The 21,418-nt window shown below is 55.8% G+C and overlaps 2 protein-coding genes across 2 annotated transcripts in view; one reads left to right on the plus strand and one right to left on the minus strand.

Moving 5' to 3' along the window:
* The window catches only part of CDH23 (cadherin related 23), a gene marked incomplete at its 5' end in the record, with an annotated part of 192,691 nt that overhangs the window by 34,023 nt on the left and 137,250 nt on the right, over positions 1-21,418 (minus strand). The window contains 14 exons of the mRNA XM_080347704.1: positions 1,247-1,375; positions 1,499-1,627; positions 2,039-2,188; positions 4,426-4,527; positions 4,621-5,009; positions 5,213-5,348; positions 6,296-6,444; positions 6,775-6,835; positions 15,643-15,791; positions 17,674-17,787; positions 18,553-18,705; positions 19,500-19,719; positions 20,267-20,412; positions 21,146-21,335. Of these exons, the coding sequence (XP_080203830.1) occupies positions 1,247-1,375; positions 1,499-1,627; positions 2,039-2,188; positions 4,426-4,527; positions 4,621-5,009; positions 5,213-5,348; positions 6,296-6,444; positions 6,775-6,835; positions 15,643-15,791; positions 17,674-17,787; positions 18,553-18,705; positions 19,500-19,719; positions 20,267-20,412; positions 21,146-21,335 (2,217 nt within the window). The remainder of the gene's footprint in view (positions 1-1,246; positions 1,376-1,498; positions 1,628-2,038; positions 2,189-4,425; positions 4,528-4,620; positions 5,010-5,212; positions 5,349-6,295; positions 6,445-6,774; positions 6,836-15,642; positions 15,792-17,673; positions 17,788-18,552; positions 18,706-19,499; positions 19,720-20,266; positions 20,413-21,145; positions 21,336-21,418) is intronic.
* LOC308042552 (uncharacterized protein C10orf105) lies at positions 12,141-12,557 on the plus strand (the record flags this gene model as incomplete). The annotated part of the gene is made up of 1 exon (XM_080348063.1): positions 12,141-12,557. One exon carries the CDS (start codon positions 12,141-12,143, stop codon positions 12,555-12,557), a length of 417 nt encoding a protein of 138 aa, XP_080204189.1.

Raw genomic sequence — 21,418 nt, forward strand, 5'->3', positions numbered from 1 at the left:
CGAGGCTACTTGGTAGCTCAGAACCAGACACAGGTTTAGCACCGAAAGGCTCTGCCCTTTGTTCGAGTGCTCCCACCTTTGTTTTTGTTTGAAACTCTGAAATTAAATGTGTTTTCTCCATTAGCTCTTTGAAGGAAATGGAATAAAGCTAACACTTGCTGTTAGGTTGCCAAAGCCAGCTGCCACTGCACACCAAAATTGCACCTATTTTCCTTATGTTAAAGCATCTCCCATTTGTTGCAATGGACCAGTTTGATTCCCTGCCACAGAAATCTGGGCATTAGGTCCTTTCTAGGCTGCACAGGCTGAAAGAGCGTGTAAACCAGTGTGTGCGCAAAGGTGAACGCTGTGTAATGGCCTTAGAGCGCGGCTAATTATTTTTGGATAGTCCCATTACGGGGGAAATCAAAACAGAAATTCTGTTCTTCAACCAGCTCTGAACATGTATTAAATAGATAAGAAAATCCTAACAGGGCAATAACTTTAATGCAAAGCCATTAATCACGAGCAGCACTTCCTCGCAGCTAAGTGTCACCGGCTATTACTCATATTTCATTTTTCATCGTCAAATTGAGAACCCCCTGGTCCAGGAATTAAACCGTCAGGAAATAAGTTGTCTTTTCTCACGCTTGATTGTGTTTTATTGCTTAATTATCCAGCTCTTGCCGAGCTGCTTCCTGAAAGCAATTCCTATTCTGCCTCGCGCCGCCTCTTGTGTCACTTTGGTGGCATTTCCACGGGTGTGTAGCCACTTCTCCTTCCTGCTGGTCCCTGCAGCCTCATGGGCTTAACTTGCCTGCAGAGCTCTCTCCTAGCTCCAAAATAGGAGGCCGCCACAGATGAGGGCTTGCAAGGGGCCACCAACCCTTAAATGACCCAATGTGAGGTTTGCAAGGGGCCACCAACCCTTAAATGACCCAAGATGAGGTTTGCAAGGTGTCACCAACCCTTAAATGACCCAATGTGAGGTTTGCAAGGTGTCACCAGTCCTTAAATGACTCAATGTGAGGTTTGCAAGGTGTCACCAACACTTAAATGACCCAAGATGAGGTTTGCAAGGTGTCACCAACACTTAAATGACCCAAGATGAGGTCTGCAAGGGCCTACTAACCTTTAAATGACCCAAGATGAGGTTTGCGAGGGGCTATCAACCCTTAAACCATCCAAGGTGGATTGTCCTCACCTCCCCTGTGCTCAGACCTCATCTTGGGTGGAGGGAAGGACAGGAGCAGTGCTGGGTGCTCACCTCACTCACGCTCACGTTGTAGCCGAAGGGGCTGTCGATGACAGGGGGGTTGTCGTTGACGTCGAGGACGTTCACCCGCAGGATGTGCTCCTTCCTCCGGGGAGGCACGCCGCCGTCCGCGGCTTGGATCTGTGCGTTGGGGGATGGATTTGTCAAAAACTGCTATTTTTAAGCTCACAGTACCAGAAGAACGTCCTTGATGCTCAAACTAGAAGCCGTCCAAGGAGGTAAGAGGGGTGGTTTGGTGCTTACCCATAAGGTATAGTGATCCAGTCGCTCCCGGTCCAGTGGCCGTGCCACAAACACCTCTCCGTAGGTGTTGTTGGTGGTACGGATCTCAAAAACCCGGCCAATGTTCCCTGACGTCAGTGAGAAAGTCACCTGGAAACAGAAAAGGGCAGGCAAGGGGATGCTGTGAGGAGAAAGGAGAGAAAGGAGATCCCGCAGTAACAAACCCAACATCGCCTTGGGCAGTCTCTGAGCATGTTAAGATGTCCAGTGTGTTGAGGTCCAGGGGTGTGCTGGCTCATTGCAGCCACCCCAAGGCAAACGCCCAAAGGGCAATCCTGCTATCACCCACAGCTTTCCTACGGTGCTAGCAATGGCTGGCATCGCACACACAACCACACCACCGCACTATCACCCCCGAAACTGCCGCCACCAACACCCACCGTTCGCTCCTGTAGGGGTGTAGGGGAGGGGAAGGGGCTGATAAGATGCTGACGGAGGCACTTCTGTCTTTGTGCAACATCACCACAGCCCGGCAGGCGGCTGCTGCCCCCACCTCCCTACCTGCCCGTTGCTGCCCGCGTCCGGGTCGCGGGCCAGGACCAGGGCCACCCGCTTGCCGACCGCGCTGTCCTCCGCCACACTGACCGAGGAGTCGGAGGTGATGTCGAACTGGGGGCTGTTGTCGTTCTCGTCCAGGACCGTGATGGTGACCTGCAGGCATGGCATGGGGCTCAGGCAGGAGCATCAACAGCCATGCTGTCAGCTCTACTAAACTCTCAACCCTTTGCACCCCATCGAGGAGCCAACAGCCGGAGTGTCGTCCAGCCCACGTGGGAATGGGTGTAGATGTGTGAGCCCGGGAGCTGGAGCTCCAACCCTGTTTGCAGAGGAGGAGGATGGATGCTGAGAGGCTGGAGAAAGCATAGAACCAGTAATTTCCCCCATGCTCGCCACAGCAGAGCTTGGGCAGGCTTTGCTTTAAAGCTAAACGGACACAAAGAAGTTAGAGCTGCCTGTATTTAACTAAACGAGGGCGAACTGCTCCCTGAGCTCCCTCTTGGGAAAAGGCACATGGGCAGGTGAGAGAGCAGGCAGAAGATGCTCAGAGAAGCTCCCTGCCACAGCGTGGGGGTGATCGGGGACCGGGCTACCTCGGCCACAATTAGCCAGAGGAAATGCTCTCATCACGTTTGTAATCAAAGAGCTGCAACGCTCCACAGAAGCGGGAGAGGAAGAGCCTTTCTGCTCCCGGGGCTCTATTTATGGGTGTCCCCATCCCCAGGTGCGGCCGGGCTGAACGTGAAAACATCCCGGAGGAAGCCGGGGAGCAAGTTGGTGATTCGGTTATTGTTGCTGCTGAATTAAAAACAGAACGGGAGGAGCAGGGAGAGCCCATTCAGCTGCTGGGCTGGATCCGGCAGCTGCTATCCCAAGTGCCAGGGCAGGGCGTTGGGATTTCTGCTGGCTGGCAACACGTCCCGGAACGGGTCGCAGATGGAGTTGGACACCTCTGTCCTGGTCCTTCCCGGCAGCTCGATGCGGAACTCAGGCCAGCTGCTGGCCCCGAGGTGGAGCCAGCGCGGCACACAACGCTTACCTTCTGTTGGAGGAAAGCAGAGGGAGGGAAACAGAGAAAACAAGGAACCAAGAATTAGTGGGGCATGAGGAGGTGTGGGCACACACGAGGGGCAGTGGGCTACCCCCCGGCAGTGCCAGGGGCTGTGGGCACCCCCCCCGTGCTGATTCACAGTATCACAGTATGTTTGGGATTGGAAGGGACCTCAAAAGACCATCCAGTCCAATCCCCCCATGGAGCAGGAACGCCCAGATGAGGTTACACAGGAACATGTCCAGGTGGGTCTTGAATGTCTGCAGAGAAGGAGACTCCACAACCCCCCTGGGCAGCCTGGGCCAGTGTCTGTCACCCTTACTGAGAAGAAGTTTTTTCTCAAATTTCAGTGGAACCTCTTGTGTTCCAGCTTGATCCCATTACTCCTTGTCCTATCATTGTTTGCCACCGAGAAGAGCCTGGCTCCGTCCTCATGGCACTCACCCTTTATATATTTATAAACATTAATAAGGTCCCCCCTCAGTCTCCTCTTCTCCAACCTAAAGAGCCCCAGCTCCCTCAGCCTTTCCTCACACGGGAGATGCTCCACTCCCTGCAGCATCTTTGTTGCCCTACGCTGGACCCTCTCCAGCAGTTCCCTGTCCTGCTGGAACCGAGGGGCCCATTCGGAGGCTCCTATGTTGGTGCATCCCTTTGTTTTTGCTAGAGAAGCTTGGGGATTTCCCGCTGGCCCTGGCAGGGGCTCAGCCCAGAGCAGCACGGCCACCAGCACCCTGGGTGGGGACCGGCAGCACTTGCAGCCGCTCCGCCTTTGCCAGACAGTGTCTTTTTTAAGGGCAACAGACGCAACCAAGACTCGAGAGTGCTCGAAACACAGATGGTTGCCCATCGCTGGGAGGCAGCCGCTGGTTCCAAAGCCCACCTGGGGCTTGGCTTCTCCAGCTGGCCCAAACCTGCGCAGTGCAGCCGAGGTGGCCCTGCCCGCGGGACAGGGACCAGCCTACCCCACACCCGCCGTGAGAGATGCAAATCACCCCCCTGCTCGGCTGCCTCTGAAACTGCCAAATATAACCCTCCCAAACACAAACCACCGTCAAGCGTTTCAAATTTAGCTTGGTAAGTGACCTGCAAACTTTACAGTTTCAGGTGTTATTCTTTTTTTCCTTTTGTTCTGAGAAATCCCACCCTGTGACAAAAAGAAGCTAAAAAGCTGTGCTTATGCAAATGCAGGGTTTCCCCCAAATCAGGCTTTCCAGACCCCAGCGGCTGGAGCAGATGGGACAATTAGGACATCGCTGTCCCATGCCAGAGGAAGAGGAAGGTGACCTGAGGTCATCCTGTGCAAAGGGTGGTTGGGAAGTAGGCAGAAGCTACTCACCACCGTCGAGTCAATCTTGGGTCCTCCATCGTCAGCCACCACCGTCAAGGTGTAGAAATCTCCCTTCTCTCGATCCACCTGGCCTTTGACCGTGATCACACCCTGCCAAGGATGAACAACACTTGTGTTTGGCCACCAACATCAAAGTCCACAGCGGACAACCAAGGCAGGAGTGACCATGCCATGGCTACTTACGGTGATCCCATTGATCCTGAAGAGAGAGAGCGCCTGGGCATTGGTGTTGGGGTCAAACTTGTAGGTGATCTGGTTGAGGTTGTCGATGGAGCGGGCCTGGACTCGGAGCACCTCGGAGCCCAGGGGGATGTTCTCCATGATCACGGCCTCGTAGCTGCTGTTGGAGAACTGCACAGCCTCGTCCAGCTCGTTCAGCAGGCTGACATACACGCTGCAGAAGCCCTGGTTGTTGGGGGGTGCTTGGTCTGTGGCAGAGACGTTCATCAGGTAGCTGGTTTTGGTCTCGTAGTCCAGGTACTCGATTGTTGTGATGAGGCCCGTGCTTTCATCGATCTCAAACTTCCCCTCGGCGCCCGACAGGATTTTGTAGCTCACCAGACCTCCGTTCCCTGGGACAGGAGCAGGCACCACGGTGCTGGTTGGGTCAAGCATCCCAAAGAGGCAGGTCCCACCAGTGCGGACCCCAGCCACGGGGCAGAGCCCATCCCACGTGGGGATTTCAGCCCAGCCAAGCCAGGATCCGTGCAATGGCTGATTTCAACACTTTCCCTCCAAACCTGGTGTTTCTGTGAGCTCGCCCCCAGCTTCCTACCTGTGTCTCGATCGGTGGCCCGGACCACCGCTACCGAAGTGCCTATCCCTGCCGTCTCCCGCAGCCCCAGGCGGTTGTACTGCCGCTGGGTGAACACCGGCACCTCGTCATTGACATCTTCCACGTAGACAATCACCTGCGAAACCCCAGAGAAACCGCAGCTGACCCAGGCAGGTTTGTGAACCCTCGCTGGCCGCTTACGCTTGTGAGAGGAAATCCATCCTTCACAGCACTCATCTGCTTCACCCCAGAAACAATATCTGCACTACCGATACCACTGGATGGAGGGTGAACACACGCGGTTTAACATCATAAACAGGTCCACAGTTGGAGTGACTCAGTCCTTCCCTGGCCAGAGGGGGGTTACAGTCTGTCTATTAATTCCTCCGTGCTTTGGGATGCTCTGTTGGCAACCCCGCACTTAGAGACCCTGCAATGCAGAAACGCTCATAGCTCGGTGGGAAATTCCTGCTCCGAGTTCAGCAGGTCAAGCTGCATTTTCTCCCCTTTCCCCAGGGAACAGCCCTTCTCCTCCCGGTTTTCTGCTTGTTGCTGGTGCTGCGGGCATGTTGCCCTCAGGCAGAGCCCACCATGGACTCAATGCATCTAAAAATAGGTGGAACAAAAGGGCCGGGTTTGTGGGAACCGTGGGAAGCTGGTGTATAACTCCAAAGGTTACTGCCACTAGGTCCTGGCTTATTCATGAATCACTGCCTGCCCAGGAGACGCGGTTTCCAAGAGGCGAAGGCTCAGCTCTCCCTCCCGCAGCACAACCGCATCTCACCAGGTGAGCGGGACTCCCCATGACAGTGATTGCCGCACCGCTTATCAGCCTCATCGCACCCAAATGTCACAGGAAAAAATGAACCCCCCCACCACCAGCATAAAAAACCCCAACAAGCTTTTCTCCACCCACGGGCTGCCCGTGAAGACTGTCTGTCAGCATTTCCATGCCAGATCTCTCACGCTTGCTGCATGGGCTGGAAATGACAGCGCTCTGATGGAGCATCCGGAACGTTTTGCAATTAAATCCTCTGGTGCCCAGCGCCGCTGCCCGCCCCTGGGGCACTGCCGGGTCCTTACCCGCACGGAGCTCCTCATGGGTCCCTGCTCTGTGTTGTACGCCTCCACCTCCAGGACGTGAGAGGAGTTTTGCTCCCTGTCCAGGTGCCGCACGCCTCGCATCACCAGCCCCGTGCTGGGATTGATGCGAAAGTGGTTGTGCTCGTTTCCTGGTGGGGGGGGAAAGCGAGATGGATGCTGCCCATCACTGCTGCATCTGTCCTGGCGACACACCGAGCCCTCCCCGGGGGCAGATATTGAGCAAAATCTAAGTCCCCATCACCTTTAGCTCAGCAGGGTTTGGCTATTGGTTTGACACTGTCTAGGTGTCCACCGACAAACCATCCCCTGGCAATAAGCCCTAATGCTGAGGTTTTGCTCAGGGAGGTGTTTCTGTGGGCTCAAAGTGCAAAAGGATGGAGAGCGTGAGGAGGTTGTGTGTGCGGCTGGCCAGACCCCGCCCCAAATGCACCGATGTACCCAGGGGCACCTGGACTCACCCTTGATGATCCTGTACCACACTCTCCCGTTAACGCCTTCATCTGCGTCTGTGGCTTTCACCTTCATGGAAAAGGAGAGGAGTTAGGGTGAAGAGCAGAGGTTTCCAGGCCGCGACAATTCCTTCTGCCCTGCCTGAGGCTGGGCATCCTGCTCCTCCACCTGAACCGGGCAGCTTGCCTACTGCAAAGCAAAAGGAATTCCCCTCCCCGTGCTGCTGGACGGGTGGGAGCCCTTGTGTGCCAGGTTAGCCAAGGGCGGACTCGGGGACTGAGGTCTGCGCCATGAAACCCGCGGGTCAGGGTGCTGGTGGACGCGCCTCCATCGGTCCTGCACGCCAACGCTTGTCCTGCTAGAGAGGCCACCAGGGACGGAGCCCTTCGTGTGCACAGAGCTGGCCCGAGCTGCTCCTGGGCACCCAGCCCGTGGCGTCGGGGTGCATCACAAGCCATGTTAAAGGAATGGCCCACGGCTTGGCTGGCACTGGACCCTGCACCTGGGTCTATTGGCTCTGAGAGCTGTTTGTGTTTACCCTTTCACTGCAAGCTATTGCCAACTCACCCAAGCAGCAGCATATACAAAAAATACCAAAAGAAACGTTATTACAAGCAGCCCGGGGCATGCTGGTGGCCTGGACGCTGGCCTGAGTCCTTGCAAGACCCCGAGCAGGGGGGCGCACCCCTCAGCTGTGACGCACGGCACGGTCCGTGAACGTACTGAATAAACCCTGTGCCTGGGAAACCCAAGCCACGGGTCCCCTCTGCTGTCACCGATCGACACTGCAGTGCTTTCCCCGCAGACTGGCCCGGGCAGCTGGGAAGTGGGACCTGCCTGCTTCCTCCAGCAAAGCATCTTCTGCCTGCAAATATTACCTAGTGGTTTCCTTTTCCCAGGCAGGGAGAAGTGTGCACCCAGATGTGCACTGCAAAGAGGAGGGGCTGCTGCAAAGGACATGCGTCCAAGGCTCAGCTTTAAAGCCCTGGGCTGGCTTTAACCCTCAGCCCCACACAATGCTTGCGGGAGGCAGAGATGCTCTTCCAAAGTGCAGTTTTGAAATGCCTTGCACTGCTCTTGCTCCCTTCCACCAAATAAGCCCACATCAGCAGAAATCTTAAAAAATGCTGACCCTGTGCTTGCAAACTGTCTGGATTTCCCAGTCATGTGCCACACACACTGTTTTCCTCTGTCCCAGACCAGCTCACATCTTGTTTATGGCTGAACGCAAGCCTGCGCCTTTGTGTTTCACCATGGACCCAACGCCTCTTCTCCCAGCTCTCTCTCTGGATGCTGCGCCCCCACCCACACCAGCTCTTCCACCCCAGGGCTCCCCAAGGCTATTTCTGGGCAGGAGCCAGGCTGTCTCCTCCCCCAGGTGATGGATGAAGGCAGCAGGCAAACGCTGCCCAGGCAAAGCGCCTGCCTTGGCACGGGGAGGCCAGCCCGCCTAAGAAAACCCAGTAACCTGTATGAAACCCATGCATGCTCCCACTGCTGCCATGGACACAAAGTGCTCAGCTGCTGCTGCTTAGAGCCGCTGCGGTCCCAGAGGAGACGTGGCACTTTGACAAACTGCCCCAAACTTGGGAAAACAAACTCACTTGAGAGCAACTGCTGGGAGAAAAGCCCTTTCTGCTGCAGGTGCAAAGCACCTTGTGCAGCTGAGCGCCGTGCTTCCAGCCTGCCTGATCCCCCTGCTAGAGAAAGTGGGCTGCAGGCAGAGCCAGCGCATTCCAAACACCCCGAGCTACTGGAAAGGGGTCAGAAGAGGAGGAGGAAGCAGAAGGAATAAAAGGGTGGAAGAAAGCAGGCAGCTTGGCAAGGAGTTGCTGGGAAAAAGGGGAGCAGGCGTGTGCAGGCAGCCTGTGACCGCAGCGCTCAGCCTTCCTGCAGGGACACGGCCCCGCGGCACCCACCCCGGCAAAGCCCGGGAGGGGGCTCAGGGCCCCCCTTGGGTTTGCGTGCTCAGGCTGTCCCCAGCCTGGCTGCCATCTCTGTCCCACCCTCCCTCGCCCTCCAAAGGGAGAAGGGGCTGGCTGCTCGCAGAGGACGGCTGGACAGGCAGCGAGGCACAGCCAGAGCTCAGCCGGCTGGGGAGAGGTAGGGACCCCAAACCCCTGAGCAAACCCGCTGCTGGCCACTCTGGCAAGCCCTGAGGGCTGAGACGAGCCAGGGATGTGCCACCATCCCCTGGAGAGCTGCTGCCCTCAGCCCTGCGGCCACGCAGGGGAAGGGCTGCCGATGGGGTGGGGAGACGCAAAGTTTGGGGTGGCTTTGAAGTCAGGTATCTTAACCCTTCCCCATCGTGTTGCTTTGCCTGTTGTGGTGCTAGGAGAGGGGGAAAGTCCTGCAGGTGCAGTGCTGCTAACAGTGAGGGTGACGGGGTACAGCATCATTACAGCCTTTTATTTCGGTACCCAGCTATCCGGGTGGTTCGGCTGGGTGTGCGGTGCCCTCCAGCATCGCCTCCTCCTGCAAGCAAACTGAAAGACTTGGTGCACTGGGAAACGCTCGGGAGCTCCAGGAAAGCATTGCTAAGCAAGGCGGGGAGGGGAAGGAGAGCTGCTTTTCATCCGAGCTGTATTACAGGCACAGAGATGCCCGAAAACAGCCTTTTCATTGCGGGAGTGTGAGAAAAGGGAGGGAGACCATGCAGAAAAACTCCTGCCAAAGCAGCCAGCCATGCCAGGCCAGGCAAGCAGTGCCCGGTGCTGGGCAGAAAAACACTCCCTGTCTTCTTCTCATACACAAGAGCCATTCCTTCTTCCATTCCACCTTCCCCGGGGGGATTTAGCTTTATTGCGATTTTTCTGCTTTCCCTCTGATCCCCAGCTGCCTTGTGCGCAGTGCTGGGGCCCGAGCACTCATGGGGATGCTCATGTCAGAGCTCATCAGCCAGGGATGATCCTTCTGGAGGGGTTTCCCAGCCTGGACAAGCCTGTTGCTAACCCAGCTGCACTGGACAACGTGGGGTTTGGGTGGGACAGCAGCGCTGGGAAAGTGTGGTGCTGTGACCAGGGACGCAGGCAGCAGCTTGGTTGGTGAGCACCAAACACTCTGGTCCATTACCGTGCTGCAGGAAAGATAACAAGTGAGGAAGCCCTCACCCCTGGGCATGCCGTGGGCATGGGGAGCGCTGCTCCTACAAAGCCCTGGCATTTCTCCTGAGAAGATCCCAGTTTTGGTGGCTTTTTGCTGAAATTCTGCTGAAACCACTGTAGACCTGCCTCAGGCAGATGGTGGGGGCGGAATCCCCTTTGTCTGTATTAATATATTGAAAACTTACTGGCCCAAAAAGAAAGTCACCACTCAAATGTGCTCCGCAAAGACTTCCCATATTCTTGGTGTGTGTTTCTGGAAGGGCTCAGAGATCGGGCACCTTCCCTGAGCCTGCAGCTCTGTCTGGCCATGGTGTGAGGAGAGGGTGGATGGCAAGCAAGAGGGGGACAGGGCATGGCTGGAAAAGCCTGGGAACACACCAACGTGATCCTCCTGCCAGGTTTCTAAGGAACACCGTCAGCTGGGTTTAAATGAAAAACCCTACAGCCACCACCAACCGAGCTAAAAACAACCTGGAGAAAGAAATTGCCCGAGTCTCCCAGCTCGCTCTTAACCAACAATACAAGGGGACCAAGCCAAACCACGTGCGGCCAGTGAATGCCACAACAACGGTAGCCGTGGTAATGTCGGTTCGGGCTGCCTCTGGTGTGCACCGTAAGGAGCTGATTTTCATGCCTTGGCAGTGCAGAGGAGTTGCCCACGTAGCAGGGTGGTCCTTGGGGTGGCTGGGGTTGCTGGGGGCTGTTCTGCTCCCAAAGCTGCAGGGGAAGGGGCTGAGCCGGGCAAGGAGAGGCTGCACAATAAAGAAATGCTTCTGGGAGTGAAGAGAAGGGAGAACATCACTCTAAAGGAGGGGCCGAGAATGCTGGCCCCTGAGCCTGCTTGCAATACACATGGGGATTCACCCAAGCTAAGGGGCTATCAGACACCAACCCATTTATTGATGCATTTTCTGCTTTCTGAGTGCAGACCTGGTCTGACCCACGGGCCGCATCTCCCCAGAGCTTCTGGGGTCAGACCATGCCAATATAGCCCCTGCCCTGAGGTCACCAGCATCACAGCTGTGTATGCCCAGGCCCAGATGATGCAAAGTGTTCCAGAAATAAATCACACCTCCCAAGTGCCTCACACCCAGCACCCAGCTCTCGTGGAGACTTGTGACCTTATTCCCTCCATACCTCAGCTCACTGGGACAGCACAGATCCTGCCAGAGCCACCTGTCCCCTCTGGGAGCATGGAAGGCTCAATCCAAATCCATACTTGTCAGGAGACTGCCCGGTCACGGACCGGACTAACAGCTCTCCATCGCTCTTCTGCCCGCACATCTGTGCAGGAAAGTCAGAGTAATGAAGCTTTACCTCCAGGCAGGCAGAGCACCCAGGGCCACGGCAAGGCAGCCCAGGGTTGGCACAGCAACATTGCCCAGCCCTTGTCCCCAGCCTCAAGAACAGCCTGGGGGTGTCTGGGAGCAAAATGATGGGTGCAGACTGCTCAGGGGATGCGAGCTGGGGGGATCTGAGCCGCTGGGGAAAGGAGAGGCCAGTCACCATTGGTTCTTCGGCAAGAGCTCTTACTGGTGAGCCTTTGGGAAGCTGGTATTCACCACTTTGCAGATCTGAGAAACCCACAACATGCCTGAACCTGAAACCAGGTCAGAGAAGCACCTAACCCAAGTGGATTCTTGGCACAAGCAGGATGAGGGCGTTAGACTTTGCTCCTGCAAAACAAAAGGTAATGCTAGTGCAATACTGCAGCTCGACCGGGAGTTACCCAGGCAGAGCTTCAGGCGACCATTCATTTTCTTTAAGGGAGAGAGAAAACCAAAACCAAAACCAAACGACAAAAAAACCCAAATGATAGTTAAGTCAGCAAAACCACATTTCCAGGGAATAGAGAACCACCAAACCCCAGCAGCCTGGGGGAAGGATTTTGGACCTTCTCTAGTGGACGGTTAATGTATCAGTCCCAGAAAAGCATCATGCAAAGTGTGTCTGTGTCCCCTCTACCGGTGCCATTGCTGGGACTATGGTCCTGCATGCACATGGCACTATCTGTGCTAGATTTCTTTGCCAGAGGGTTCTGCACGTCAGGGCAGAACTTTGCAGGTACCAATCCCATCCCTGTCCTTTGCCTGCTGGCAAAACAGACAGACTCCTGTCACCCTGTGGCACAGGAAACATTGCCGGGGGGACCTTGACCATCAAAGCAAGCCAACAATCCACCAGGTTGGACAGAGGGTGGTGGCTGTCCATCTTCTAGGTGGTAATCACTTGTGTCACTTCACCGTGTCATCTTATGCACTGCAGGGAAGATGAGCACAGAGGACGCTGGCAACGGGACCTCTCCCACTCCACCTCTCCTTGGGCTTCTGGTTTCAACCACTGAGCTGCTTTCACCCATTTCCACATCCCCGGAGAAGACAGACCTGCTGCCCGTCATCATCACGCTCGTCTGCATCTTCCTCCTCCTGGCGGCCTTCCTCACCTTTGTCACCCTCTACAAGCCAGCGGCGCTGGACCAGTCCCTTTCCGGGCCCCGGGAGTGGATGCCCCATCACCCAGCAGATGCCAGCGAGCCCCAGCTGAAGCTCTGGAAGCGCCTGGGCTCCCTGCGATGCTCCATCAGCACCTTCAGGAGAAGTCGGCTGCTGTCCCAGACCCAGCCCGCCTGCCCCAGGAGCCGCCCCACCGGCCAGGGCTGGGACATCATGGAGTCCACCAAAATGTGATCTTGCTCGGCTAGAACTAACTCCCCCGCACCGCTACCCTTTCCCAAGCTTTTGGCTTGGGCCCAGTTCCCCTCTCCAACAGCCCCCGCAGTGCCCTGGGCACCCCGGCACAGCCCCCTTGGGCAGCTCATTTCCAGGCAGTGGCTCTGCAAGGCGCCAGGAGATTTGGCTATTTCAGGTTCCCACATGCTTTCCAGGTTGCTGTTTCCTGGCAGGAAAGGTGGAGGCATCTGAACTCCACCCACACGCAGCTAACGCTGAGCAGTCCAAAAAAATATTGCAGCTTTATTTCTTTTTGGAAAAATATTGTGCAAGTTGCGAGGCACCTGAACCAAGAGCCCGGGTGAGAGCTGAGCCACCTGGCTGCCTCTGAGAGAGTTGTCCTGGGGCAAACATGCTCCCCAAACAGCAATCCTCAGCCAAGATTGCTCCCCGAGATGTGCTCCCGAGCAAGTGGAGGAAGGCTCGTGCCCCTCACCTGCTGCCCAGCCCCTGTTCCTCCCGTTCCCGTGCACCAAGCCGTTGCATGGTTGATGCTCGAGAAGACTCGTGCTACAGCTGTCAATAAACCTGCTTCAATAAACGAGCAGTGGGAGCAGGTAAACACACCTGTCGATGCATTCAAGAGGCCTTTGGAGGCTGGCAGCCGCTGCCGGCTTGGGAAGGCATCGTGCAAAGCTGAGCCGCCTGTTGCTGCTGGGAGAGGGCACAGCAGCCAGCAGGTGAGCTGAGGGGAAAAAGAAGGGGCTTAATCCTTCCAGGTCCGCAGCTCACACACTACCTTCAGCCAGCACCCTTTGGGTGACGCCTCTGTGCCTGGTGAGGCCCCATGATGAGCACCAAACCTCCCCTCTCCGGGTTTCGCGTGGTTTCTTACCCTCGCAGGGAGCAGCTCTGCATCAGGACCTCTGCCCGAGCCCCTCCTGCTCCCCTCCAGCACAGGGATGCCCGGCTCTTGGACCTGCAGCAACTCAACTGCTCATGTGGCTCTGAAGGTGCTAAATAAGCTGGGTTAAAATGATCAGCAAAATGGCTCTGGGTCCCTGACTGTTTAACACTGGGTCGATCTGCTGACCAGGGCTGGGGCGGAGGGTGCGGAGGGCTGGATGGGGGTAATGAGGGCAGTGTCTGCAAGAAGGAGATGGACAAACCTTCCAAACTCTCTTGTTGCCATAGAGATGTGGGGATGTATTTGAAGGGGGAGACATTCAGTACATAGTTCAGTTTCAAAGCTGTAAACTAAGCTAAGCCCAGGTGATTGCCCATTTCCAGTTCCCTCTGCTTTGGCTCTGTGGAAAACAGACTTTCCATAGATAGGACCTCTCCTTTGCCACAGACCACCAAAGGCATCTTGGGAAGTGTGCTCCAAGAAAAGGGGGTTGATGCCAGACGCAGGTTTCCTCCATTCGTAGCCTTCCAATTTGCAAAAAAGGGCTCAATTTTGGGAATCCCACAGTAGGGCTCCTCTCCTGCAGCACAGCTCCCCTGCACATCTACAGATGCTCAGAGACCGGCACAGTGCTACCAGCATTGCATATCCCGGGACACAGGTGACAAGGAGCTCAGAGACTGGCGCAGTGCTACCAGCATTACATACCCCGGGACACAGGTGACAAGGAGCTCAGAGACTGGCGCAGTGCTACCAGCATTACATACCCCGGGACACAGGTGACAAGGAGCTCAGAGACTGGCACAGTGCTACCAGCATTACATACCCTGGGACACAGGTGACAAGGAGCTCAGAGACTGGCGCAGTGCTACCAGCATTACATACCCCAGGACACAGGTGACAAGGAGCTCAGACACTGGTGCAGTGCTACCAGCATTACATACCCTGGGACACAGGTGACAAGGAGCTCAGACACTGGTGCAGTGCTACCAGCATTACATACCCCGGGACACAGGTGACAAGGAGCTCAGACACTGGTGCAGTGCTACCAGCATTACATACCCCGGGACACAGGTGACAAGGAGCTCAGAGACTGGCGCAGTGCTACCAGCATTACATACCCTGGGACACAGGTGACAAGGAGCTCAGAGACTGGCGCAGTGCTACCAGCATTGCATATCCCGGGACACAGGTGACAAGGAGCTCAGAGACTGGCGCAGTGCTACCAGCATTACATACCCCGGGACACAGGTGACAAGGAGCTCAGAGACTGGCGCAGTGCTACCAGCATTACATACCCCAGGACACAGGTGACAAGGAGCTCAGAGACTGGCGCAGTGCTACCAGCATTACATACCCCGGGACACAGGTGACAAGGAGCTCAGAGACTGGCGCAGTGCTACCAGCATTACATACCCTTGGACACAGGTGACAAGGAGCTGCAGGACCAGCACTTGGGAACTGGCCACCTCAAGCAGGACTCACACCAAACCTTTCTTGCAAGAGGCAAAAGGCTCTTTTCTTCTCCGGCAGTGACTCACCCTGCCTACAGGAGCCAGGGACAAAGCTGCCCCTTTCCCCGTGCCACGAGCGGTATTCAAGGCAGGAGGAGCCTTCCCAGGGCTCTCTGCAAAGAGCCTTTGGTGCCCGCTCCAGCGGAGCGCTGGGTTTGAAGGGCTGCTGCGTGAATGCCCGCATTCATGCAGTGCTCACTGAGCCATTCAGCTCTGCCCACCGCTTCCTCAAAGAGCAACAAAAATGAAAGCAAAGTCCAAATGCTTTTCTTAGTCTGTTTTTCCCTCTCCTCTCAGAAAATCTCTTTGCATGCTCTCTTCTCCACCCCCCCTTGAGATCTCTGCTCTCGGCCCCTTCTCCTCTGGGAGGAGGGAGAAAGCAGGACACAGCCAGGCAAAGCCCTCGCCAGCACATGGCCTGGGGTTTCTCCTCTCACCCCCTGCAGAAATGGGGTGAATTTCTTATTTCCCCCCCTGATTTACTGTCTTCTCCCCGGTGCTCACAGCCTGCGTTAGCAAAGGAGCAGGGGAGCGCACAAGCAAGAGCACATCTTGGACCACTCATGGAGAGAGAAAATATCCTCTCTGGGCTTCCTGCACTTCACAGCCACAGCACCCGGGCCCAGAGATGGGGGGACATGCTTCAGCCCCCCAGGAGACCCGAGGGAACAGGGTCACCTGCCTGCACTATGCTGCTGGCGGCTGGGATGTCCTCGGGGACGCTGACTTCGTAGCTGCTCTGGAGGAAGATGGGTCGGTTGTCATTGACATCCAGGACGGTGACGTACACAGTGGCAGTCCCGGTGCGCCGGTTCCCCGTGGGGCCGTTGTCTGTATGGGAGAGAAAGGCGAGGGGAGGTTGGGTCAGCTCCATCTCCTCCTTGCACGGGTGGTGCTCAGCCTTCAGCTGCTAGAAACAACCGGACCAACATTTCTAAACAAATCCTCCATCTTTTCTGCAGCTTCCAAAGCCCACACTGAACCACGAGGCTTTGTTCTGCCTATCCCGAAAGCAAAAGGAAAAGCCAAAGCACCAGCAAGGTCTGCCATGGAGCCACTGCCCAGCGAGGCTGGAAACACAGCTGGTCATTAAGGAGGGTTCGCAACACCACAGACAAAGAGGGTGTTGTATGCTGGAGGGGACTAGTGGAGCTCAGGGATCTGGGACGTGAAGACGGGCAGGGCTCTGAGGATTTTCTGTAGACCCAAGTTAGCTCAGAGCCAAAGAGCGCCAGGACCGGCTGATGTGCAGTAGATAAGGACGTGGCAGCATGACTCCTGGCTTTGCCACCAAGGATGAGGCAATGGAAAGCATAGGCTGGATTTGGTTTTTCCAGCATGCCTGATGTAAGTGAGCACTAAACCCATCCAGCTGAATCCTGTGGGGTCTGGTGGCTGGGGAAACACAGGGAGCCTGATACCCGTCTGGGGGGCAGAACGGACCCTTCGCTACTTGGGATGCAGTCGTGCGTGCCCAGCCAGTGCAGCATCCCTGCTGCAGACCCCATGCCCCCGAGGTGTCTGACCAGGCCACTTATTTCTCCTTTTAAAAGGGACATTCCAAGTCTTCTGTAAACAGGCACATCATTATAAAGCTCTGGGGATGATGGCCAAGATGCATTTGGCATGCAAGCCCTCTGCCCATGCCAGGTGGCACTGGATGAACCAGCAGCCAGCAAGCCAAGGGCTGGCACGGCGTTAGGGGAACGATGCTGGGGTGTTGTGTTTCTGGGTTGCCTCTCAGTAACGGGGCCTTGCCTCTCGTGCGGGAAAGGGAAATTCCCTGGGCTGGATGAGTCCGAGGAGTGAACTTACTGTCTGCAAAAGTCATGGTGGCATCGGGACATATTAACGCGCATGGGTTGTGCAATGCTACCAGCAAACACAGGCTGTGGTTTGCACAACACCTCAAAGGTCGCTGTCTCTCTGCCGGCTTTCTGAGGCGACTCGGTGTGTGCGTGACCACCCCAGGTGTCCCATGGCAACAGTGGAAAACCGTGCTGGTCTGACTGAAGATGAGTTCATTTTCTTCATGCAGTTAGAGACCTTTCTTTTTCATAGCTAACACGGTCATTATTTGGATATGGTTTGAGAACAAGGGATAACACCTCGAGACAGACTCAATGTGTTTAATCGCTCTGGTCTGAGAGCCGAGGACACTCTGAGCTCTGCCCACAGGTGTCAGGCAGCAAGGAAGGGGGGCAGAGATGGGGCAGAGCTTAACTGACACCCAGACTGATCAGTAAGAGCATTCCATCCCATTGGTGTCATGCTTCACATTTAAGGAGTCAGTTGCTCCCTCACTCCTTGGCTTGCTTTGCTCTTTTTCTCGGGGCCGGGGCGTTCTGTTTGGGACGTTGAGTCCACCCTTTTGCTGCTTTGCAGAGGCCTTTCAGCCCCTTTTCCTTCTTCCCTCGTCGGGATCAGCTGTTCGGGATCAGCTGCCGCTTCCTGGGACTGGCTGCTCGGTGTGGACAGAGTTCATGAGAAATCGCATTGAGTATCTTTTATTTTACATCCTATTTCTATTTTATATATATATTTACTAGCAGTGTATTAGTATTTTGTTATAGTATTAAACTGTGTTTATCTCAATCCAGGTTTCTCCCTTCCCTTTCAATTCTCTCCCCTATTTCAGGGGTGGGAGGGGGGTAAACAAGCAGCTATAGTGCTTGTATTACTAGCTGGTGTAAACCACGACAGAAACCCTTACCGATGGCCTCCAGGATCAACGTGTACGACGCCACAGTCTCCCTGTCCAGACTCACAACTGTCCTCACCACCCCATCCCTGAAGCCGACGCTGAATTTGCCATCCTGGTTCCCACCTGCAGCAAAGGACAAGGACCGGGTCACCCGTTGCCTGGGTGTGGGGAGCACAGCCCACGCCACAGGGGATGCTGTAGCCTGGGCAGGGGGTCAGCGTGGCCGTGGAGATCGCAAGCACTCCCGAAGGGCTGCGCTTTACACAGTTTTGAGATGAACAAGCATACAACAAGCTCGTATCTTGCCCTATGCAAAGCTTCTCTGCAGCAACAGTGGACAGAGTGCCTTCTCTCCATCGCACCGAGCGCCGTGTCTGCCTCACGGCACAGGCAAGGAGCGGGGCTTGGAGGACCAGCTGAATCATAGGCACACCGTATCATTTCTTGAACACTTCAGAAGCAAACCGGGGTTGCTTTGCATGTGGCCGGCGGTACCTGTGGGACAGCACACATCTTTTCTCTCGTGGAGGAGGCTGGAGGGGCCATGAGATGGAATGTAGGGCTGCTGTCACGAGAAGAATTACTCTGGTGACACTTGTATTTTTGCCCTGTTTCCTGAGGGCTGAATGCCACATGTGCACTTTGCAAGACCAAGCGTGGCCGGGGGTTCCCCCGCCTGGCGCTGCAGGTGCTGCAGCTGTGGAGCAGGCTGGGCACTGTCTGCCCGCTCCTGCCCCCCAAAAACCACCTGCATGAGGTGCTCTAAGACTCCAGAGAGGATTCCAGCCCTAAATACCCTCCCCAGCAGCATTAAGCCCATCCTCATGCTTTTTCTGGGACAGGTCGCTCTTTTCCACAGCCAAAGCTCCCCCATGCAGCCTTTCATACCTGTGATGAAGTAGCTGAGCTCAGCATTCAGCCCAACGTCAGCATCCGTGCAGTTGAGCCGGACCACTCTGAAATCCCGGGCCACGTTTTCGGGCAGCGACACGTTGTAGATGGCTGGGAAGAAGGTGGGGCTCTCGTCGTTCACATCCAGAACTGAAAGGGGGAGCAGAGTTGAGTGTCCCCCCTCCTGCAGATGCCAGGGGGGTGTCTGCTGGGCTCCCAAAGCCACCTGCCTGCTGCTCTGAGCATCCCAGGGCACACTCTGCCCCTTGCTCCCTGCCATTTGTGTGCTGGAGGGATCTGTAAGGACCAGTTCCCACAGCTTTGGGCTGTGTTTGTTTTCCTCCACTAATACAGATCAAACCCATGAGCAGAGAAACCCTACCTAACCGGTGCAAACACTAGCTTTAATCACAGACTCATCTCCATCCCCACCAAGAGGAAAATCTGGGGCTTCAATAGTGTGCAGCAGAGGGCTCTGGGGTTATACAGCCACAAATTCCTTTTCCCAAACCCAGGCCTAAGGAGAATCCAGTGTCAGTTTGTCTCCACATTATGCTTATCCTCAGCACTAGGCTTATGTGAAGCAGGTAAACAGAAGTGCATTACGTTAAAGGGAGGCCACATAATAAGGATCCAGCTCTGAACCTGTGCTAACGTGGGCTGCCCGGCTGGGCAGCTGATGCGAATCACATAGTGAAGCAAAAGGCAGGCCAGAAGAAAAGAAACACTGGGGATGGGGGAATGGTGGAAAAGCAAGACGGAATTTGGGGGCTGTGCTAGGAACATCGTGCTTTCCCCATCTCTGCCCTATGCTGACACAACACCAGGTGAGACGCGAAGCCTGCGGGAATGGCAGCGCGATGGGCTGACCTCCCTACGTGCTGTCGTTCATCCTTTTGGGACCGAAGGGTTGAGAGGGCTGGAAGGGTTCTCGGTGCACGCACCTCTGACGGTCAGGGTGCTGGTGGAACTCTTGGAGGGCACGCCGGCGTCGCTGGCCACCACCCGCAGGTAGTACTCGGCGATCCTCTCCCGGTCCAGCACAGCGGTGGAGGTGACGAGCCCGCTGGTGCTGTTGATGAGGAAATCCATGCGGGGCATCCCCACCTGCATGCGGTACGTCACCTGCCCGTTCGGACCCTCATCCAGGTCGATGGCCACTACCTGGTGGGGCGAGAAGAGGGAAGAGGCGAGCATGGGGGAGCGCGATAATCTCCTGATGATGAAAACCACAGTGTATAAACCCTGAGCATCTCTTTGCCTCCAGGGATGCTGGGCTGAAACAAAGGGGCCTCGCAGCATCCTCCATGCTGGGAATGAGCACATGGGGTGGGATGCGCCAGCCTCTTCTGCATCCACCAGTTGCATTGCTAGAGGATGGAGTGGGTAGAGGGGACGCAGGGGATGGATATTCGGAAAAAAATATTTACAGAAATGGTTGTAAAGCACTGGAACAGGCTGCCCAGGAAAGTGGTTGAGTCACCATCGCTGGAGGTGTTTTAAAGACATATAGATGAAGTTCTTAGGGATGTGGCTTAGTGCCAGAGTTAGGTTATGGTTGGACTCAACCGTCTTGAGGGTCTCTTCCAACCAAAATGACTCTCAGACTCTAGGGGATGAAGGGGATAAGCTGGTAGCCCGTTCTGCAGAAGCGATGGCAGCGAGAGCAGCAGCTCCAGCGCGGGGCACGGTGGCGACGGGACACGCTCACCTGGAAGACGGAGGAGCCCGCAGGAAGGCCCTCAGCGATCTCGGCGGCGAAGGGCAGGTTTTGGAAAGTGGGATCATTGTCGTTCAGGTCCAGCAGGTTGACGAAAACTGTGGCGCTGCTGGTGGCTCGCAGGGGCGGCCTCCCACCTGGGAAAGGGTTTCAAGGGTAATGCCTCCAGCCGTTTCCAACCCTTTTCCCCAAAACAAGCCCTCACCTCTATGCAGGCAGTCACGCAGGACGGGGCTGGCACCTCGGGGCATTAACCTGTCTGTGTCGCACACAGGGTGCACTATGGCAGGGAAAGCTCTCCCTGGCAGTAGGTGTGGAGGACAGATCGACAACCACCCGTGCAAGCAGCTAAAAACCAACAGCAACACCAATCTATCTGTATCCCTGTCCTTCTGGCACGCGGATGGGACGAGGGCCTCAGCACAGTGCAGAGGCGATGCACAAATAGAAAGGGGCAGAGTGAAGGTTATACATGCCTGTTGGCTCTTAGAAACCAGCTGGATAATGGAAAATTGTTTGTGTTCCTCTTTCTGTGATTTTTTTCCTAAAAGAGTTTCTCTAAGATAACATTTCCAGAGCAAAAAGGCATTTCACCCTCGACCAGCTCTTTTCTCCCTGCTGGCTCAGCTGAGCTGCCTAGATGGGGATGGTGTGGTACCCACAGGTCCTGCAGGGAAGCCCTGACCTCGCGGAGGAGCCCAGAAACAGGTTCCCCGTGCCCTTTGACAAGCCGCTTCTTCCCAGCATCACACTACGAGCCCCCGGGTTGTTTTAGCAGCAGGTTTTTAACCTCCTTTCATTCTTTTAACCTCAAAACCATCTTTGGAACCTGTGCTGGAAACAGAGGAGAGGGACCAACGTGGGGCTTACAGTCAGTGACGGACACCACGATCCTCCGCATGAGCTGGGCCTCCTGGGCGTTGGGGTTCTCGCGGTCCAGCAGCACGCCCGTAGTGCGGATCTTGCCCGTGGTGCTGTTGAGGCTGTAGAACTTATTGGGGGGTCGGATGCTGTAGACTACCGTGCCGTTCTCCCCCAGGTCCGGGTCGATGGCCACCACCTGCCACAGAGAAACAGCCACAATTAAAGCAGAGCGGTGGGAGCATCCTCCATACAGCTGCATTTTCATGATATTTGCAGGGA

The sequence above is a fragment of the Nesoenas mayeri genome (assembly GCF_963082525.1).
Source record: "Nesoenas mayeri genome assembly, chromosome: 7".
NCBI lineage: Eukaryota > Metazoa > Chordata > Aves > Columbiformes > Columbidae > Nesoenas > Nesoenas mayeri.